The sequence below is a fragment of the Simochromis diagramma genome, unplaced genomic scaffold (genome assembly GCF_900408965.1).
Source record: "Simochromis diagramma unplaced genomic scaffold, fSimDia1.1 OVJJ01000324.1, whole genome shotgun sequence".
Taxonomy (NCBI): domain Eukaryota; kingdom Metazoa; phylum Chordata; class Actinopteri; order Cichliformes; family Cichlidae; genus Simochromis; species Simochromis diagramma.
The window spans coordinates 277,501-296,806 of record NW_024386918.1 but is presented as its reverse complement, the minus strand read 5'-3'; the positions used below and the strand labels follow the sequence as shown (position 1 = coordinate 296,806).

General features: G+C 39.5%; 1 protein-coding gene across 1 annotated transcript in view; it reads left to right on the top strand.

Annotated features, from left to right (window-relative positions):
• The window catches only part of vezf1b (vascular endothelial zinc finger 1b), a 36,337-nt gene extending 27,251 nt beyond the window's left edge, over positions 1–9,086 (top strand). The window contains exon 5 of the mRNA XM_040036478.1: positions 8,719–9,086. Within this exon, the coding sequence (XP_039892412.1) occupies positions 8,719–9,086 (368 nt within the window). The remainder of the gene's footprint in view (positions 1–8,718) is intronic.
• Positions 9,087–19,306: the final 10,220 nt, after the last annotated feature.

The window sequence follows — 19,306 nt, the reverse complement described above, 5'->3', positions numbered from 1 at the left end:
TCTCTTGTTACTCTTGTATGAATGGCTCTTAATTAATTTATGATAAATAACACACTATTAGCAAAACACAGTGTGAAAGTTTTTAGTTCAATATACAAGTAAAGACCTTTGACGTTCCAAATCATGTCCTTTTCATGCAGCTGATTACAGTCAGTGTTAAAAGCAGAGGCTGTGCAGATCTGAGATCAGCAGGTTTCTGCTGAGTTACTGCTTATGCTCCTGTATAGTGAGACCAGTCACCTGGATGTTAGACTTTTATCAATAAAACGGCTGCAGCCTTCACTGACAGCATCTCATGTGGTACTTTTTAGTCTTAGTACTGTTTTCATCAGTTAATTTTGGAGTTACTACAAAGAGTGAATATATAGGATCATTTGTCTGTTGCCACTTGGGGGTGCTGAGGTCGGAATCTCAGGGCAGCATCTGTAATCACAGAGAAAAGAATCATTACAAACAATGAAATGTTTATTTCATTTCAAACCCATCTGTTCTCTGATTGGATAGTTAAATTTGTGATTGACATGACATTGGCCAATCAGATGAAAGGAAGAAAAACAGGGTCAAAATTCATACTTGTAACTTGAAACTTCAGTGCAGAGTTTCACAAGTATTTTTGGGCTAAGTCCACACACAAATCTTTTTTACACGCACACAAATTCTTTTTACACATACAAATCCTAATTTACAAGTACAAAACTGATTTACAAGTACTAAATATTTATGACCACAATTTGAGCCCATAGAGTTTGAAATCCTTTTTGTAACCATGTCTCTTACAGGTGCCATTTGTGGTCCTTATACACACACAGTACGGTAATATTAAGTTGAAGCAGAGTACGTATTACTCCGCGAGGCTCCTCGGTAGCCATCAAGCAGTGCAGCTTCGTAGCTTACCAAAGTCGTACCAAAACATTTTTTGAAAGGTTTCTGAGCGCTGTGTACCACAAAATCGGTTCGCGGTCAGTAAGCACAACCAGAATTCATACATATGGCACACTGTCGGTCTTTGAGAAAATGAAAGGATTTTAGGCGTCAACGCGTTAGCGCAGCTCGTTGATGCTGTCCAGCCCTACGCACAGGGTCATCTACGGTAACTCGTTAACGGAGATTTGCCCCGTTAATGCAGCTATGGCGTTAACGTCACGCTGACAGCACTAAAACGGTAATCTCCAAATCTTTTCTTTTTACCGACCAGCTCCTCTTTGATAGCTGCTGTGTCCATCTTGTCGTTGCCTGCAGGTGAAGTGATGGGGGAGTGGGAGTTGTGTTCAGTGAAGGAGCGAGCCGAGGCAGAGTAACGTTGCGTAGAGACAAAAGTGGGCGAAAGAGAGGCAAACTTGCGGTTCCACAAGTATAATTATAACGTAACATAGACTATATCATACAAACGATATTGTCACATCTCATATCTCGTATAAAAATATATCGATATATTTAAAAACTTGATATATCGCCCAGTCCTAATATCACAGTATAATTTGAAGCAAGTGCGGTAATGATATATATCACGATATATTCTTTTCTTCTGTAGAACGTATTTTACACACTATAAGGCACACGTAAAATCCTTTAATTTTTTCAAAAATCGACAATGTGCGCAGAAATCTGTCTTTAGTACGACTTTGGTAAGCTATGAAGCTGCACCGCTTGATGGATTGTCGGAGCATTACAGCTGCCGTAGTCAGGAGCCTTGCGGAGTAATCTGGGTCCAAAACTCTGTCAGCTTCAGGTCCCAAAGTCAAACGAACACTACGGCATTACTGAGAGTTAACAACTGTCTAAATTCTTTCATCTTTAATAAAATGATCAGCGTTGCTGCTTTACCAGGTGTAACAATTAAGTTTAACATCCAGGCATCCATGAAGACAGAATTTATTAAATTCAACGCAGTTAAAGTTAGCAGGAAGTTAGCTCACTAGTTTCCACCTAAACATGATATAGCATGTTCTGACTGAGAGATTTCTGAAAAAATTAAACGTACAGCTCTGCTATCACTTCCAACATGAAGTGGAATGAAGACAGAAAACTAAACCGCAGTGACGTTTGTAGGGTTACTGAAGTTTGACTAGCTGGTATGCAGTGATGTCCTACGTGATCGCTAGCAAAACAGCTATGTTAGCATAACATTAGCAAAGTGAAGCTGAAGGATGAACGCAAACTTCTTTCTACTCGATAAAAGTTAACGTGAGGGTTTCTGGTGGTTAGGGACAAATGCAATTGCATGGCAGGATGCTATAAACAGACCAAAATTCAGTCAGGAGAACAACTGAGATAATCCATCCACAATACGAGGTTAGTCATTAATATACTGCAACAACATGGGAATAGAGCAGCTGCGAGAGAATTCAGCCTTAATGAATCAATGGTAGGGAAGTGGAGGAAGCACAATTTTTGGCTTTCCCCATATTCCAAAAGTGCTTTGACTCTTTGCTATGACTGTCACCCGGCATAATTTGCAGATAATGTTGTTTGCAGCCGCTGCAATGCTTTCGACCAAAACAGGCGCAACTTGATGACACCATCAACATGCGCTATCGCGATAGAGCGGTATAGTCAAAATCTCTACCGTTGGCCAAATTTATATAATTTCTACCGTATACCGTTTATACCGCCCACCCTTAGTAGCCTGTGACAAAAACACATAATTTGTTCCCAGTTCTCCAGTTGAATCTTTGAAAAAATGCCAAACATAGCAGTTTGACAGCTAGAAGATACTATTTTTTTTTCTTTTTTTTTAATGAATACACTTTACATACGTAAAAATGCATCATTATAAGATTATTACCTAACACGAGACCTGAAAGATGCATCTGGCTCTTCAGCTGATCATTCCATCTATCCATCTATTATTCACTGAAGCTTCATCAGAAATGGTCTAATTTGAAGGGTAACTTTTCTTTAACTATTCTTAAGAAAGGGGAAACGGGAAAGGTGGAGGTATGCTAAATTACACAAGAACTGGACTAATAATTAGTGACATCAGGTCTTATGAAGTGATACACAATTTCAGATTTTTGGTTTAATTTGTCATCAGTATGTAGAGTGGAGGTCAGGAGTGATAGTCTAATGCAATCTTTACCACAAGGTGGAGGCACTGTTATGGTTTGCAGCTCCATTTCAGCCATTGGTATTGGGGATCTTATCAAAATGAAGAGAATTATAAATGTTGAAAAGTACTGAGAGATTTCGATCCACCGTGCATTACCATCTAAAAACGTATTTGATTGGAAATGGCTTCTCTCATTCTTCAACAATGATGCCAAAATAGACTGCCAGTCTTTTTGGCATCATTGCTTAAGCATACTTCAATTGAAAAACAGACACAGTTATGGATTGACCTCCCCAGAGCCTGGACCTCAACTTTAATTTGACTGTGGTATCATTTTGACAGAGAAAAGAACAAAAGGCAGCCAACGGCCAACAATATTCCTGAAGACTACTTAAAGAAATTTAAAGAAAGCTTGCCTAAGAGAGTTCAGGCTGTGTTAAACTGTAAAGGTAGCAATATGGACTTGTATATTGACTTTCAAGCCTGTTAAAATTGTAAAAACTCAATTTTCCCCTTATATACTGTATTTCCATTTATTTTCTTGCATTAAAAAATGACTACACCCATTTCCAGTTTTCCTGGAAAGTCATAAAGAAATGAAAGCTGGCTCAAGACATTTGCACTGTACTGTATACTTGAAATAGTCTTTAATGATTTTTTTGTTTTGTTTTCTTGTGAGATAATGGACTCCACAGAACTGTACAATATCATGTTTTAATTATATTTTCTTACTGTGGTTGTGCAGGTTTAAGTGCTGGTGGAATTTGAGATCACCTTTTTGTGTGTTTGTTTGTTTGTTTGTTTGTTTGTTTACATGTTTCTTATAAGTAATCCCTAACTACTAAACTGCACACATCACATGAAAGGGCAAATGTTAGAAGTTGGACGGTTTAGGTGATGTCTACAAAGCGTGTGGATTATAAAGGAAAGCTTTCAGAGGAAAACCTGGGCTTATTAGGGGAAATAGCATATCTCTAACCTTAGATGGTAGGTTTCATTTCTAGATATTTATAGTATTTATTAAAGCTTCCAAAATGTGACCACCCAGATTTCCAAAATCCTATCCCAAAGACTGTCTGCTCGTAGACCAACGAAGTGTCTCAAAGAAACCTGCTTCCAGGAGAAAAAAATGTTGGTGTAAATGTATCAACACCAATTGAGAAATGTTACATAATGGGAAAGTTTTTAGGATAAAAATTTGACCTTGTATTTTCACATTTTTACTTTTAAGATGTTTTCACTTGTGTTTTAAATTTACAGTTACCTAAAAGTAAAAAGAAATTTTTTTATTTATTTTTTTTATTTATTTATTTTTTTGTGGTAAACATGTTGCAAAACCCGCTGAACGAGCAGTTTATTACAAAGCAGAGGACCAAGATGTCTCATTCTCAGCTGTCCTCTGTCCACCACATGGATTTGTAACCACAAAGCACCTGTGATTCATGAGCAAATCACTGCAGACACAAAATCCCTCATTCTTTCAACCAGCAAAAATGAAGTTGAAAGAGAATTTTGTATATCTGCAACTGCTAACGAGTTATCCAGCATAAATGCAGTGACCAGTATGCTTCTGTGACATTAGTATTTGCTCAGATATTTGACAAGCGTTCAGTTCACATGCCAGCAGTGTCTTCTCACTTAGTTTCTACCAGCATTGTCAGTTAAAGAGGACTGTTAGTTAATTCAATTTTATTTATATAGGGCCAAATCAGCCTCAAGCGCTTTATATTGCAAGGTAAAGACGCTTAATGGACCCAGCAATTAAATTACCTCTTTGAGTGAACATTTGTCAACAGTGGGAAGGAAAGGGCAGAAACCAGTTGGGTGTGATGGGAGGAAAACAACATAAAGACACACTGTGGAAGAGAGACAGATGTTATTGATAACTACTGATTTAATGCAGAATGCTGAGTGAAAAAGGTGAGTGAAGAAGAAATGGTACTGCTCTCCAGCACCATTGGCTTATTGCAGCATAACTAAGGGAGGATTTAGGGTCCCCTGATCTAGACCTAATTATATGCTTTAGCAAAAAGGAAAGTTTTAAGCCTAATCTTAAAAGTAGAGACTGTGTCTGTCTCCCAAATCCAAATTAAACTGGTTCCACAGAAGAGGAGCCTGAAAGGTGAAGGCTCTGACTTCCATTGTACTTTTAAATACTTACTGATCCATTTAGAAACTGTGGCTGTTACCATGTTGTACAGTCAAAACAAGGGCATGTCTGAAATAATGGTTTTTGTAAATAATGAGTATATATATTAATAACTTTTTTTTCACTTCATACTGTCCAGTAATGGTGGAACATGGTTTGATTTCCAGAGACGGGATATAAAAAGGGCAAGAAAGGTATGGCGTTATTTTTGTGCCACTATTCTGAGTGCACGTAAAAAAGGTTTTGAGCGCACGTAAAAAAGGTTTGCAGGTGCAAGTGTTGCATTTTGAGGAGAAATTTATTTTGAGCGAAGAAAAGCTGAATTTGAGTGAACAAAATTCATTGCTGCGTGCAAAAAATGTATTTCAGTGTTTGCTATTATCCATCCACACCCACACACACACACACACACACACACACACACACACACACACACACACACACACACACACACACACACACACAACAGCAGCCCCTCTCGCTCAGTTTTTGCATTTGCGCTTGCTCACAATGTGTTGCTCACGCTCTCAACATTTCTGCCCGTGCGCGTTCAACTCTTTCTCTACACCGTTATATTTGTGCCGCAAAACCAGCCAATCACAGACTTGGATGCAAAAAAATCTGATTGGCTGTTCTGGTCTCCAATCAGCTCGAAATGACGAAATGCAATATCCCAGAATCCATTTCATCCAAAACTCAAACGAGGCAGTGGCGGAGGAACACAGAGTGGCGGAGTTTGAAATATTACTCTGTCTGGGTCACAAAATAAACTTTTAAGATATTTTCATGCGAGAATGGTGCTGTGTAAACTTCTAATACCTGCTCGATTCATCAAGACATCACATATTTGCATAACTGCTCTGACGTTTTCGGAGATGCCTGTTACCCACCAGCTGACCGCATAGCTGGACTGGTCATTGGGCATACCGGACACTTTGCGCCAGAAACAGGAAACCAGCGGATGTTGCGCTAAACAACAACAGCAGCACGTTCAAGCTTGATCAGCTGTTGTTATAATTTATTTAATATTACTTTCTAGTATCAGCTGATGTTTGCTGGAGCCACAGCTGTAAAAGCTGCTGCTCATGATATCGGTTTGGAAACATGAAGGTGATACAAATCATACATATATACCAACAAGACAGTGTACATCACTGTCACAACAGCGTTTGTTTTAGTTCAAAGGCTTTATGGTTTTTCCGATAATACCTGGTGGTGTAGTCGGTGATTTTTTGTCAGCTGAGCCTTATATATTATGTTTAACACGAGTGACCCACCCGGTCAGCTGGTGGGTAACAGGCATCTCCGAAAACCTCAGAGCACTTATGCAAATATGTGATGTCTTGATGAATCGAGCAGATATTAGAAGTTTACACAGCACCATTCTAGCATGAAAATATCTTAAAAGTTTATTTTGTGACCCAGACAGAGTAATATTTCAAACTCCGCCACTCTGTGGTCCTCCACCACTGCCTCGTTTGAGTTTTGGACGAAATGGATTCTGGGATATTGCATTTCTTCATTTCGAGATGATTGGAGACCAGAACAGCCAATCAGATTTTTTTTTTTGCGTCCAAGTCTGTGATTGGCTGGTTTTGTGGCACAAATATAACGGTGCAGAGAAAGAGTTGAGCGCGCACAGGCAGAAATGTTGAGAGCGCGCACGGGCAGAAATGTTGAGAGCGCGCACGGGCAGAAATGTTGAGAGCGCGAACAACACGTTGAGAGCAAGCGTAAATGCAAAAACTGAGCGAGAGGGGCTGTGTGTGTGTGTGTGTGTGTGTGTGTGTGTGTGTGTGTGTGTGGATAATAGCAAACACGGAAATACATTTTTTGCACGCAGCAATGAATTTTGTTCACTCAAATTCAGCTTTTCTTCTAAATAAATTTTTCCTCAAAATACAACACTTGCACCTGCAAACCTTTTTTACATGCGCTCAGAATAGTGGCACAAAAATAACACCATAGAAAGGAACTTAAAGCTTAAGTGTGGAAAATCTTTCTTTACTTCTACTTTCTATGGACAGAATAAAGGTGTACAAGCATGCACCATGTGTATATTGTAGTAACAAAATTCAGTGTAGGTTTGAAGTAACTGGGTCAAATGAGAGACAAGCCATGATTTAAATGTCAACCTACACATTTTTCAATATTTTTGTTCTGTAACTGTAAATTTAAAACAAGTGTGGGGGAAAAAATACAAGTAAATATAAATGTTTTGTACACGTTTCCAAATTTTATTCTAGAAGCACTGACATTCTTGCAACATATTTAACTTGATACCATGAGTCATACTGTCAGAATCCTCGAAGCACAGGCCAAGATGGAGGAATGTTACCCTCTTTAGCCCTAGCTAATCAATCACCCAAAGACCCAGACATTTATAATTTATTTGAAAATCATATATTTGGCCTAATAGGGGAAAAAAACACACACACAAAGTTTAATTTGAGAGACTGACATTTTGGTTTTATTTTATACTAGAAAGGCTAAAACCCCGGTCAAGGTGTTGTACCCCATTCCCACCTACACACAACTGGACTAATTGATCAAGTTGACTCCAAGAATAATGGCAGTGCTCCCCTTGTTTATGTAACCCAATATGTGTCTGTATTTCTGAATAGGCATAAGTGACTGGCAGTGGAACCACTCAGGGCCACGAAAAGGTAATCCCGTAGCAGAAATAGCAGAAATCCCTAATTATTTAAGCATAACCTCTGCAAAACATTAGTGGCCAGTTTTAATTCATGTTGTACCATGTCACCTAAGTACAAAGACATTTTTTTTCTTGAAGCACTGGTACAGTTGAGGCTATTCTCATGTGTAGATAATAGATATTTTGCTAATGTAAGGTTAAATTTCATGAAGCAGGATCAGTAGATCAATTAAATTAACCACAAAAAGAACCATAGCACTCGGGGTAGATGCGCACTCCTTTACATTTCATCACAGGCCATCTGCTATTACCGAGCTGTCATTTCTGTCTGGACTTTGAAATTTAGATTTTCTTTTTGAGAACGGATCACAAATGACCCAGCAATGTGCCAATTATCTGTGGGCAAGAGTGAAACTAGTCAGTGATCCTAAGCTTACCTAGGCCTGCTAATTACTGGTCTAAGACCTACACTGCAGTGTGTGTCCAACCTTAGGAATATGCAGAACTTAAGATGTCCTTAATATGTTTCTGTTTAAATTTTTTAATTATAACATTAACAATAATTAACTGGTTAGTCTATTGATCCTGCTTTTTGAATTTACCCCTCAGGTGAGTTGACGGTAGGAGAGATTTTAAATAACTCCTTCCAAGTCCTAATTGACAACTCTCATAAAGGTAGGTTTCTTCAAATATATTACCACAGTTGACACTATGTGATAATGATGTATTGATATTTTCAGTCACCCACAGCCGAGGAGCTGAGAGGGCTGTTGCCTCCTTTTTTGAAAGGGTAATATGTATCTATAAGGCTGACCAGCCCTAAATGTGTTTTTTGTTTGTTTGTTTTTTTCTTTTCTAATACAGATGCCAACAACTTACACAACAGCTCTGCGGCTACGACACCTGTCACCAACTCTGCAGCCAACACCTCTGCTGTGAACCGCAGTGTCAATTCCAGCAATGCTGTTACCATCACAGCTCAGATTAATACTGCCACCAGCACCGTTAACATTACATCGCCAGTTAACCTGCAGCACCCTGTCACCATCACTGGCCCTGTGAACCTGACCTCTGTTGGAATCCCTACAACAGCACACATGAATATTGCCCACCCGGTAGCTATCACCACTCCTATGCCCATGAATATAACTGGGCCACTCAATATTGCTATGAGGCCCATGGAGTCTATGCCTTTTCTTTCCCAGGTTCTGCCATCCTCCCCTCCTTGGTAGATCTTTTGTTCCTCATGTAACAGTTAGTGATGTTTTAACTGCCTAATAACGGACAAAGCCATTAGATATTAGTAAAATCTCCCTCTAAATGAGTTGATAGTGTACTGGGCATAAAAAGGTGAACTAATGTGTCACGTAGATGGTAACCAATGATTGTTACTTACAGAGGTCAGCATTATTACAACATTATGTGGTAATTATGAATTTTATTTTTAGTTAATACAGAAAATACATATTTTTGTAACTTAGCAATGGTCAGAAATTAATTAATCAGAGTACTAGCATGTACATAAATTGTTCTTTTATAGAATATATATGCATTTTGTTTTATGCATTTTACCTTAGGACATTAGTAGAAATGTTTTAATAGGGGAAGACTTTGTTGATTGTGAGTTGTTGGTTTTTTTTTTTTGTTTTGTTTTGTTTTGGGGTTTGGTTTTTTTTTGTTTTGTTTTGTTTGTTTGTTTTTTTTTGCCTAATTCAGTGAACCTGAAAAACCACAGTCCTACATCATATTGATGCAAAATCTGTAAATCCAATAATATGTCCAATAATATTGATAAATAGTTGTCAAACCTATTAGTTGGATCCCTGAAGGCAGAGCCAGTCTTACATGTCCATGTTTTAAAGAGCTGTCATTGCTTGCTTTCAACGTCACGAATGAGCTCTCATGCTAATTCCAATTTGTTACATCGTCATCATTTAACCAGATAACATGTGATTTCATAGTTTGGGAGAAGTGGAAATAGGTTTAAGCCAAAGAATTTTATAAATGTAATTTTGCCCATGAATGATATTTTCAAAAAGAAGGGGGGAAATCTTTTAACCAGTATGGAGATTGTTTTTTTTCATCTGAAAACCAGAGAGAATAAATTGTTGCCTTTAAAGAGACTAACACAGTAGATGCTAACGTGTCCTGGTCATCACACGATTACGCTCAAATGTTTCCAGGACCCAGTATATTGCTCAAATATGAATTCTACTTTTTGTACCATTTTAATGTTTGATAATACTAATATTGATGTATTAGTCAATTGTATTACTCACAGTTGATCATGTGAACAGTTTTAATTACACCTATAGACTCAAACCAAAAAGTAGGTTCTTTCACTTAAACATGGTTTTAAATTATTGGGCAGTTATTACACTTCCAGCTGTTCCATGTTAAACTACTTTGTATTTGCATTTTACCCTTTTACAAATATGTATAATTTTACTGTAATGGTTGACATTGAGCAAACTCAGTGCAGGAGTCTTTACCGTAAACGCAATATACTGTAGGGAGACAAACCATTTAAGATCATTATTGTCAAGTTATTTGACAAGACACTGTTGATCTTATCAGAGTGAGAAGTAAAAATTATATTGTGCAACTGGACATCTTAAAATATGGATAATGTGTGATGCTATACTGATATTTAGGAAATGTCTTAATATTTGTGTTGCTTCTTCTTTTCTCTTTTTTTTTTTGTCCTTTTTAGCTGATTTTTATTTTAGTGGACTTCTCAGTATTTGATATTTGATATGTTTTAAAGTTAAAACAAGATATGTTTATTTGGAGTATGTTTTGATAAATTTTGCGCACCTCCCCAGCAGAATTTCTACAGTTAAAGTTGCTGGAAGCACAATCATTCCTTACTGCTGGAGACAAGTTTATGTGGAACTAAGTTTGGGGGGGTTGTATTATTTTGTATTTGAACGTGACAGGTGAAAGTATTGCTTCCTGAAAAATGTCACTTAGGCTTTGCCTGTTAAAATCCTGGTATTATCAAAAGTCAAACATTAAATTTAGCTTTTTTTTTTAAGACTTTTTAAACGTGAAAGCCAAAAGAGAAGACATTAAATTTAAGTGGCGCAGTCCCAAAGTTTCTGTGGTGTGTTCAGTTGGTTAGATTTTTAATTTAGCAGATAGTGGATCCCATCACTGTCCATCATTTGTGTCAACATGTCAGACATTTTACACTGACCTTTTTTTCTTTTTCTTTTTTTTCCTTTCAAACCAATAATGTAAAACACTATTTTATTGCCTTTACCCATGGTAGATAAAGCCTTTCTATTAACTACATGTTATTGGTGCAAAAACTTCATCAACACTGATGTGGCCGTCCAGCCTGGAGAGAAAGGAGAATAAGGAGTCTTATACATAAGCCTGGTGTCACTTTATTTTTATTATGAGAAAAATCCCACTAAAAAGGAAAACATGTTTTACTTGCTGCAGTTTTTATACAGCTGCAAATGTCCAAAAACATTTGGACGCACTCACAATTTTTTAAATTTTGCCCTTTGTACACCATCTCACTGGATTTTAAGACAAATAATTAGGATGTGATTAAAATGCAGACTTTCAATTTTAATTTAAGAGGTTTTACATAAATTCTGTATTAACTATTATGAATTACAGCAGCTTTTTTTACAGGCCCCAATTAGACAGCTGACAAACAGTTTCATGGCAAAGTGACACCTCTTCTTTTATTATTTTTAGCTGGTAAATTATCGGGACATCATTACAAATGTTGAATTTGCATGTGGTAGTTATTAACCTCAATATGAGTGGGAGTCAAACCATTGGTTACACTCAAGAAAAAGAAGACCAGGTTAGAAAACATTTTGGTTTTGTCTTGGACAAATAGAACCAATGTTATCATTTACCAGAATAGTAGGAAGAGATCCGAAGCATGCTACATAATTTGTCAAACAAAGCCTTGGCACGGGCATGTACGGCTTCCACAAATGTTTATTGATGACATGGCTTCTGATAGGATTAGTAGGATGAATTCTGAAGTGTACAACTATACTTTCTGTTTCTATTAATGGCAAATAGATAAGGTTGCAAGGTAGACTGCAAAACCAGCCCAAGAGAAAAAGAAGTGAGATATGTTCATTGGCCAAACCAGTCACCTGGTGTCAATTCATATTTTCAGTTAGTAAAGACAAAACTGGAGACCTAGGCAGATGTCCACATGTTGGTGATGTCCATGGGTTGAAGACTTCCAGCAGTCATTGACTGCAAAAGATAATCACTTTTATTACCGTTGCTAAACATTAGTAAACAGATAAAGCAATACTTTTGCTAAACTATTGACTTAAGGCAGAAAATGTGCATCTTAATCACATCTTGGTTATTTTTTTAATTATATTGGTTTTTAATTTTTTGGTTTCAAAATTAAAATTGCCAGTGTGGTGCTTTAAGCGCAACATAATAAAAATGTTATTCAAATGCTTGTGGATTTAACTATACCTTATCCCTCCAATACGGAATACTGAGTGTTGTCTGTCATCTAAGATTACCAAAATAGGAAAATGGTCATAGTACAAAGTTATCTACATGTTGTCCACTCCAAATGGTGCTACTAATTAGAGATTGAATATGAAGCCATTAATTACTTCTAGAATTATCCCCAGTGCAATAGTATAGTAGGGCATTAGGTCTTGCTTGTATTTCCCTTAGCTGTGGCACAGTGTTAGTAATATCAAACTATAGCAGCACAGATCAAACCTGTCAGCAGAGAAATGTTCTCGATGTTTGTAATTTGTTTAGGAAAGTTATCTGTTGCTAGAAAGAGAGAAATAAACTACAGCCTTATTCTGTGTAAAAGCAGAGTTTTCTCTGTAGGTTTCATATGCTTCCTAATTTTATTTATTTTATTGTTGTTATTGTTTTCTTGTCACTCTAGCAACCTAGATAATTGGGATAATTAATAAAGAACATTTGCCTAGGTGTAAACAAAAGATCAAGATGCTAAAGGATGGGTGTTGTGTTACTGATGTTATTACTTAGTGGTTTTGACAATTTGCAACCATGTGCATGCAGCATCCACTAAGTTGCCCTTAGAAGCTACAGGCTCATGACTCTAAATGTTTACATACCTTTTCCTGCTGTTTCAGCCATTTAATTTTCATTTGTGCCCCCTTCAGTTGAGACTTGTGAGCTTGCACATATTCTGCTGCTCTCTTGGGCAGGAATAGGTTTACAGAGCACATTACATCTGGAGATGTCTGCTTGATTGTTTGAAAGGGTGAACATGTTTCCTGGCTGTGAGTGTCTTGAGCAACATGAATATACAGTTTTTTGATACTTGGATTTTGTAGTTTTTCACCCTTTTACAGTGTAGGAACTCCGTAGCACCTGCAGTAAATGGTAAGATATAGGGACTACAGGACAATGGTACATAGAGGGGCATTCCAGTTTGGTGTAACTGGACAATGACTGTCAGTCCCACTTCACCTGGCTCATCTGTATGTTGTCAACTCAGTTGTTTAGCTCATTAATTTCATTTTATGTATGCTAACAGTCCACAAGGGAAGGTGCTTTTAATTTTAAATGGCATTATTTGTTGAAAATATATTTCCTGGTTCTTTTGTTTGTTTTATGTTGCCTGTGGATGATGAGTTGATTAGAAGGTAATTAGAAGGGTGAAGACTTTTTATAAAAACACTAAAAAAAAAAAAAAATACAGGATGAAAGCTTAGTATGTGGTGTCATTTGTCCTTCTTTAGTGGCTGGTTAACAAGTGTGCCTAAAATACTTTACAAGACTTTTCTCACACATTGATACTTCCTCTTCTAGTTAAGCTGTGCAAGAGAATAGCCTTGTGAAGGAATCCTTCATTAGTTCAAATGGCCTAGGGTCCTGCATGGCCAGTTTTTGGCTTTGTTCTTTAAAGCTAACAATAATGAACTTAATGTTTTCTACTTAAGGACTAATCTTGAAACGCAAAGTGATTGATCTTTAAAAGCGCATGCTCCTGTTAACGTATCATTGACATTTCTCTGTGTGGTTTCACTTTGTAATCCAGCCTAATATGAAAAACAATTTGTTTGGCCAAATAATTATTTCAGTTTATTTTTGCTTTTTGTTTTGTTTTTTGGTGAAGTTTGTAATTTGGCAGATGTGAAGGCAAATGAATGTATATCTTTGTATAAACCATTTAGTTCAGAAGACATGCTAGTTATGACACACAAGGAAAAAAACTTTTATAAATCCTTTTTGTATTAGAACATTAACAGTGGTAATTTTTGTATATATGAAGATTAGGCTTTCTGATTAGCAGAAAGGTAAAACATTCCTACATTTTTTTTAAATGTATGTCCATTGAGAATAATTATGTAAACATATTTCCAATGTTTTATGTGCCTTTTATTTTAATTTGTTTAAATAAAAGAAAAGAATCAAACTTGTTTGTGGACCGTCTGATACGGAGGAATTTCAGTGCTCATTCAAGATAAATTTCTGGAGTGACGCAGATCATCTAGATGCGAGAAGTTGTAGTGACTAATAATTTTTGTTGCTTTTACTAGATTTAGTTGAGATTTCTGAAAGGTTATCTTTGTCGAAGCCCACAACACAAATAAATAGCAGAAAATGAGTAGATGGAGTCGCTGATCTTTTGCAGTGGAGTGGCTGCTTTGAACTCTCGCTAATCCTAACCCACCAGACAGGTGTCTGCACTCATCATAATTTTGCCAACATGAAACTGTTCAGTAAATCGTTATTATTCTTCACACAAACCTTTCTGTGATGTGAGGATTGTCAGCCTAACTACAGCTCACACTTTATGTTATCTGCACTCAGACTGGATGTTAGTCCGCGCATGCTACACTGTCACTTTGACAGTCCAGCCAGATGAACCTGTGACACAGCTGCATTCTGAGCATATTTCAGATCAACACTTCCTGTTTCATGTTTAACACATCAGACTCTGCAGCTGTCAATGTCAACATCCAGAGCCTTCAGGAACTCATGGCAAACCTTATTCACCCCAGGGCCTCTGCCACCAAGAAGTTGTTCAATTGCCTCATTGGCCTCACCCCCCTGTGATGGACGAGTCATCCCCCTCTGCTTCCTCTATAGAAGATATGTCATTGGGATAAGGAGGTCCTCCAAGTATTCCTTTCAACACCTGACAATATCCTCAGTTAAGGTCAGCAGCGCCCCACTGTACACAGATCAGGCTTTCCTCTCCTGAGTTGCCTGACGGCTTGCCTCATACTCTTTGAGGAATGAGGCTACGCATTATTATAATGGTGATTTTTCTTTTACAAACAACTCATGAGAATTTCAAGCTGTTTTTAACACTCTGACACCGACACTGGTCTCTCAATCTCCCGTTGGGTAGCTGTGAGTTTCTCCATGATGTTATATACCTTCAATTCCGTGGTCTTTTCAGTCTTTTGCTCACAGAGCAGATTCTAAGACCTCACGACCGCAGCCAACTGATCCGCGATGTAATCCAGCTTCCGCCCAGAGGTGTTGTTCCGAGTGGATTCTTCCCTGATGTAATCCAATATACGCTCAGAGGTGTTATTCTGAGCCTTCACTGCAGCCGTTAGCTCCTCCAAGCTCTTAACCATGCTGCATTCAGTGAGCCCATTCTGAGAAGCCGCACCTCGTCCCATCATTTCAATCCCAGCGGGCAGCCTTGGGGGGGGTTTGAACAGCCGGTTCCGCTTTCCGCTTTCCAAACTTCTCGTTGAGAAAAGGGTGTCAATAGCATTCAGAGACCAGTTGATCAAATCGTATTCACTATAGCTACTGTACATTATCTCTTACACTTTAAAGTATTATTAGAATAAATTATTATTATTATTATCATGATTAATATTATTCTTCTTATTATTATTAGCTGTATAAAGTGATACATTTAGACTGCAGCTTTGACATTTCTGATGTGTACCTGGAGTAGGTGCTGATCCAAACTTTACTGTGTCGTGCTCCTGGCTGCCTCTAGATGGTGCATCTGTGAAGGAACTGCTGGTGATTGAGAAGGAGGGCTTTTCATCGGTGCTCACACACTCCTCCTGGGGCTCTGTCTGGCTCCTGTGGTTCTGTTGGCCACTGTGGGGCCATATCGTGGGGGCAGTGGGGCAGTTCTGTTGGGCACATGCATTTACAGTGCTCTCGGGTTCCTTCTTAACTGTTTCTGTCCATTGGCTCTGGGAGGCTGAACCAATTCCAGAGGCCCATTAGGTTTCCTACAGTTCTGACATGGTGTCACGGTGCATTTGCAAAGAACTAGCCCTGATGGGCTGTCCTTGGAAAGAGAGGCCCCCTGGGAGTCACTGGGTGTACTGCAAGCTTTAGAGCAGGGGTCAGGGGAAGAAGTTTTCATGTCCTCTGATGCTCCACTTGATTGTGTATTTGTTTTTTGCTCAAAGTGCCACTCTGTTGATGAGGCCTTATGTTTGATGGATAGGTGTCGCATGATACTGCACTGGAGAGCGATGACGTCCTGAATCCAGCTGAAACTGAGTGGGGTTTCTCTCCATAGCAGCCGCTATTAGGAGCTGAAAGAGTCTCTTGAGGAGTCGCAGGGTCGGAGCAGAAACTGTAGAACTCTCGAGCTCTGCACCCTGAACTTCATCCTCAGGCTCTGCTGCCTCCTCCTCTCCATCGTTCTGCTCCTCTGAGGGGGTTGGGGTGGATGGAGTGTTGGAATTTGGAGTCCCAGGTCGGCTGCTTGGCCTGCTGCTGGTTCTGCAGTCCAATAGTTGCACCTGGGCCACTCGTAGACCAGGGCCTGCAGCTCCGGCCCCCGGAGGAAGACCGTCAAGCTGCAGCCGGCCAGCGTTGAGCTGCAGCTCCACGGATGGAGAAGCAGAGCGCTTGGAGGAGGATTTCTCTGGCAGGTCGTTGGTCTGTTCAGACTTCTGTTCTGTACATAGACACACAAAAAAACCAAACACTGATTTAAAAAGCCATCTCTTGACTCTGCTGTCCTACCTAGTTATAGGCGAATCGCCAACCTTCCTTTTATCTCAAAAATTCTTGAAAAAATAATTTTTAAAAAGCTAACAGATAATTTTCAGAGGAATGGCTTGTTTGAACAGTTTTAGTCAGACTTCAGAGCTCATCACAGCACAGAAACTGCTTTAGTGAAGGTTACACATCATCTTCTCATGGCCTCAGTGCAACGTTCAAAACTTTTGACCGTAATATTTTATTAAAGCAATTAGAGCATCCTGTAGGTATTGATTTCTGCAGTGGTTTGTATCATATTTATCTAAGGTTAATTATGGATGTGCTAGGACCAATTCTGTTTACAATTTAAATGCAGTATCATCAGAAAGCATAGTATACATTTTCACTGCTATGCAGAGGACACCCAACTTTATTTATCCATGAAGCCAGATAACACACACCAATTAGTTAAACTGCAGAAATGTCTTAAAGACATAAAGACCTGGATGGCCGCTAACTTTCTGCTTCTTTTTTTTTTTTTTTTTTGCCTGTCCCGTTTGGTTCTTTTGCATCAGAATTGTTGTCTAAAGGCAAAGAAAGATGCCCAACGGATTTACTTTACCAAATTGACCATCCCAGCCTTGCCGTAATGGTCCATTTGATTCACCTTTTATTGTTTATTTTATTTTCACTTACTGAATACGGGACAGACTTGACTGGGGGAAAGAAGGGGAGAAAGAAAGAGGGAAAGAGAAACAGCTGAGAAGAGGGACGGGGGAGAAGGGCAAAAGACAAAAACCAACAGAATGAGCAGAGAAAAAAAAAAGAAAAAAAAATGCATATATCAATCACCTGGATCACCTGTTGAGAAAGAAAAAAGAAAACAAGCAGAAGAGAACAAGAGTAATAGAATAAACAACATCACAATGATATATGGGAATATGACAGTAAATACTAAATATTAAACATTATTGTGCAGCACATAAGATCAACAGAACACAGTGTGCTTTGAGGTAGGAGCCAAAAAGGGTGTAGTTTGTGGGTGTGATCACCCGTGTGTACACCTGTGAGCATGGACACGCTTGTTTTTTTAAAAGGTTCCTTCATGTAATGATCTGCTAGAGGGTGTGGGGGGGCCACAGCCCCGTCCCCCAGGGCATGAAGCAGGTATGGAGGAGATCAAAACTCCAGACATCCAGAGGCCCCCAGAACACAAGAGACCAAGGAAGACCAACAGAGGGGCAGCCGCGCCACTGTCCCAGAAAGAGCTGAGGAGAGTCCCAGATGAGGGCTCACTCAGCAGCCGCGGAGCAGAAGCCAGGGGGAGTTGCAGTGACGCGCCCGTGAGCTCCGCCGGCAGCCAGCCGTGCCTGAGTGACCGAGCCCCAGGCCGAGAGGCCGGGGGCACCCCACCTCCGAAGTGACCCGAGCGAGCCCCAGGCTCCAGGCCCCGATAAGCGGCCGCCAAGGAGTGAGCCGGTGTGTACCTGGACGCCCATCCCCGGACACAAAGAACCACCAATGCACCGATGTCTGAGGGAGTCCGCCACTGGCAGGGGAAGTGGTGGTAGGGGGAGATAGGCCTCCAAACCTTGGAGGGCCTGAGATGTCCCCAGAGAGGTGGCGCCTGACACCCAACCTGACATATAGACACAGACATACAGGCACACACAGACACAAACATCCATTCCCACCCTCATGCTCTCATATGCACTTACTCCACACTCAACCAACATGGAGACAGACATAAAGAGACGCTGTACACACGATCACACTCCCCAAGCGTACTCTACAAACCGGGTCTAGGTACCCTTGCCCCTGGAGGGGGAACTGCACCCAGACCCAGGTGGTGTTACCCTTTTCCCTGCAGTGGGGGGAGGCAGACCGCCCCGACTCCGCAGCAGCAGGGAGGCCCCACACTCCAGACCGCCCCACACTCCAGACCGCAGTCGGACGGCCAACTCCTCCTCCTAGCCCCCCCGCTCCAGCAGGGGGGCTAATTTTCTGCTTCTAAATTCAGATCAAACTGAGGTTATTGTACTCGGCCCTGAAAATCTTAGAAATATGGTATCCAACCAGATTCTTACTCTGGATGGCATTACCTTGGCCTCCAGTAACACTGTGAGGAACCCTGGAGTCATTATTGACTAGGACATGTACTTCAATGCACATATTAAACAAATATCTAGAACTGATTTCTTCCAATTCCAATCTTTGCGTAATATCTCTGAAATAAGAAATATCCTGTCTCAGAGTGACGCTGAAAAACTACTTCATGCATTTATTACTTCTAGGCTGGACTAGATGTTTTCTAATATTTTGGGACATCATTTTAGAGACAGAACATTACTTTTTACTTACCACATTGTTCATTCTCGCCAATGTCTGAGATGCAGCAGACAATAATTTACACTTTGCACTGTCTTCATGGATTATTGGTTCATTTTACGCAGATTATATAATAAAGTCAGTCTTGTATTCCTTGCAGTCATATCAAACACACAGGCCAGCACCAAGTAATAAAGAAAAGTGCAAGACGCAC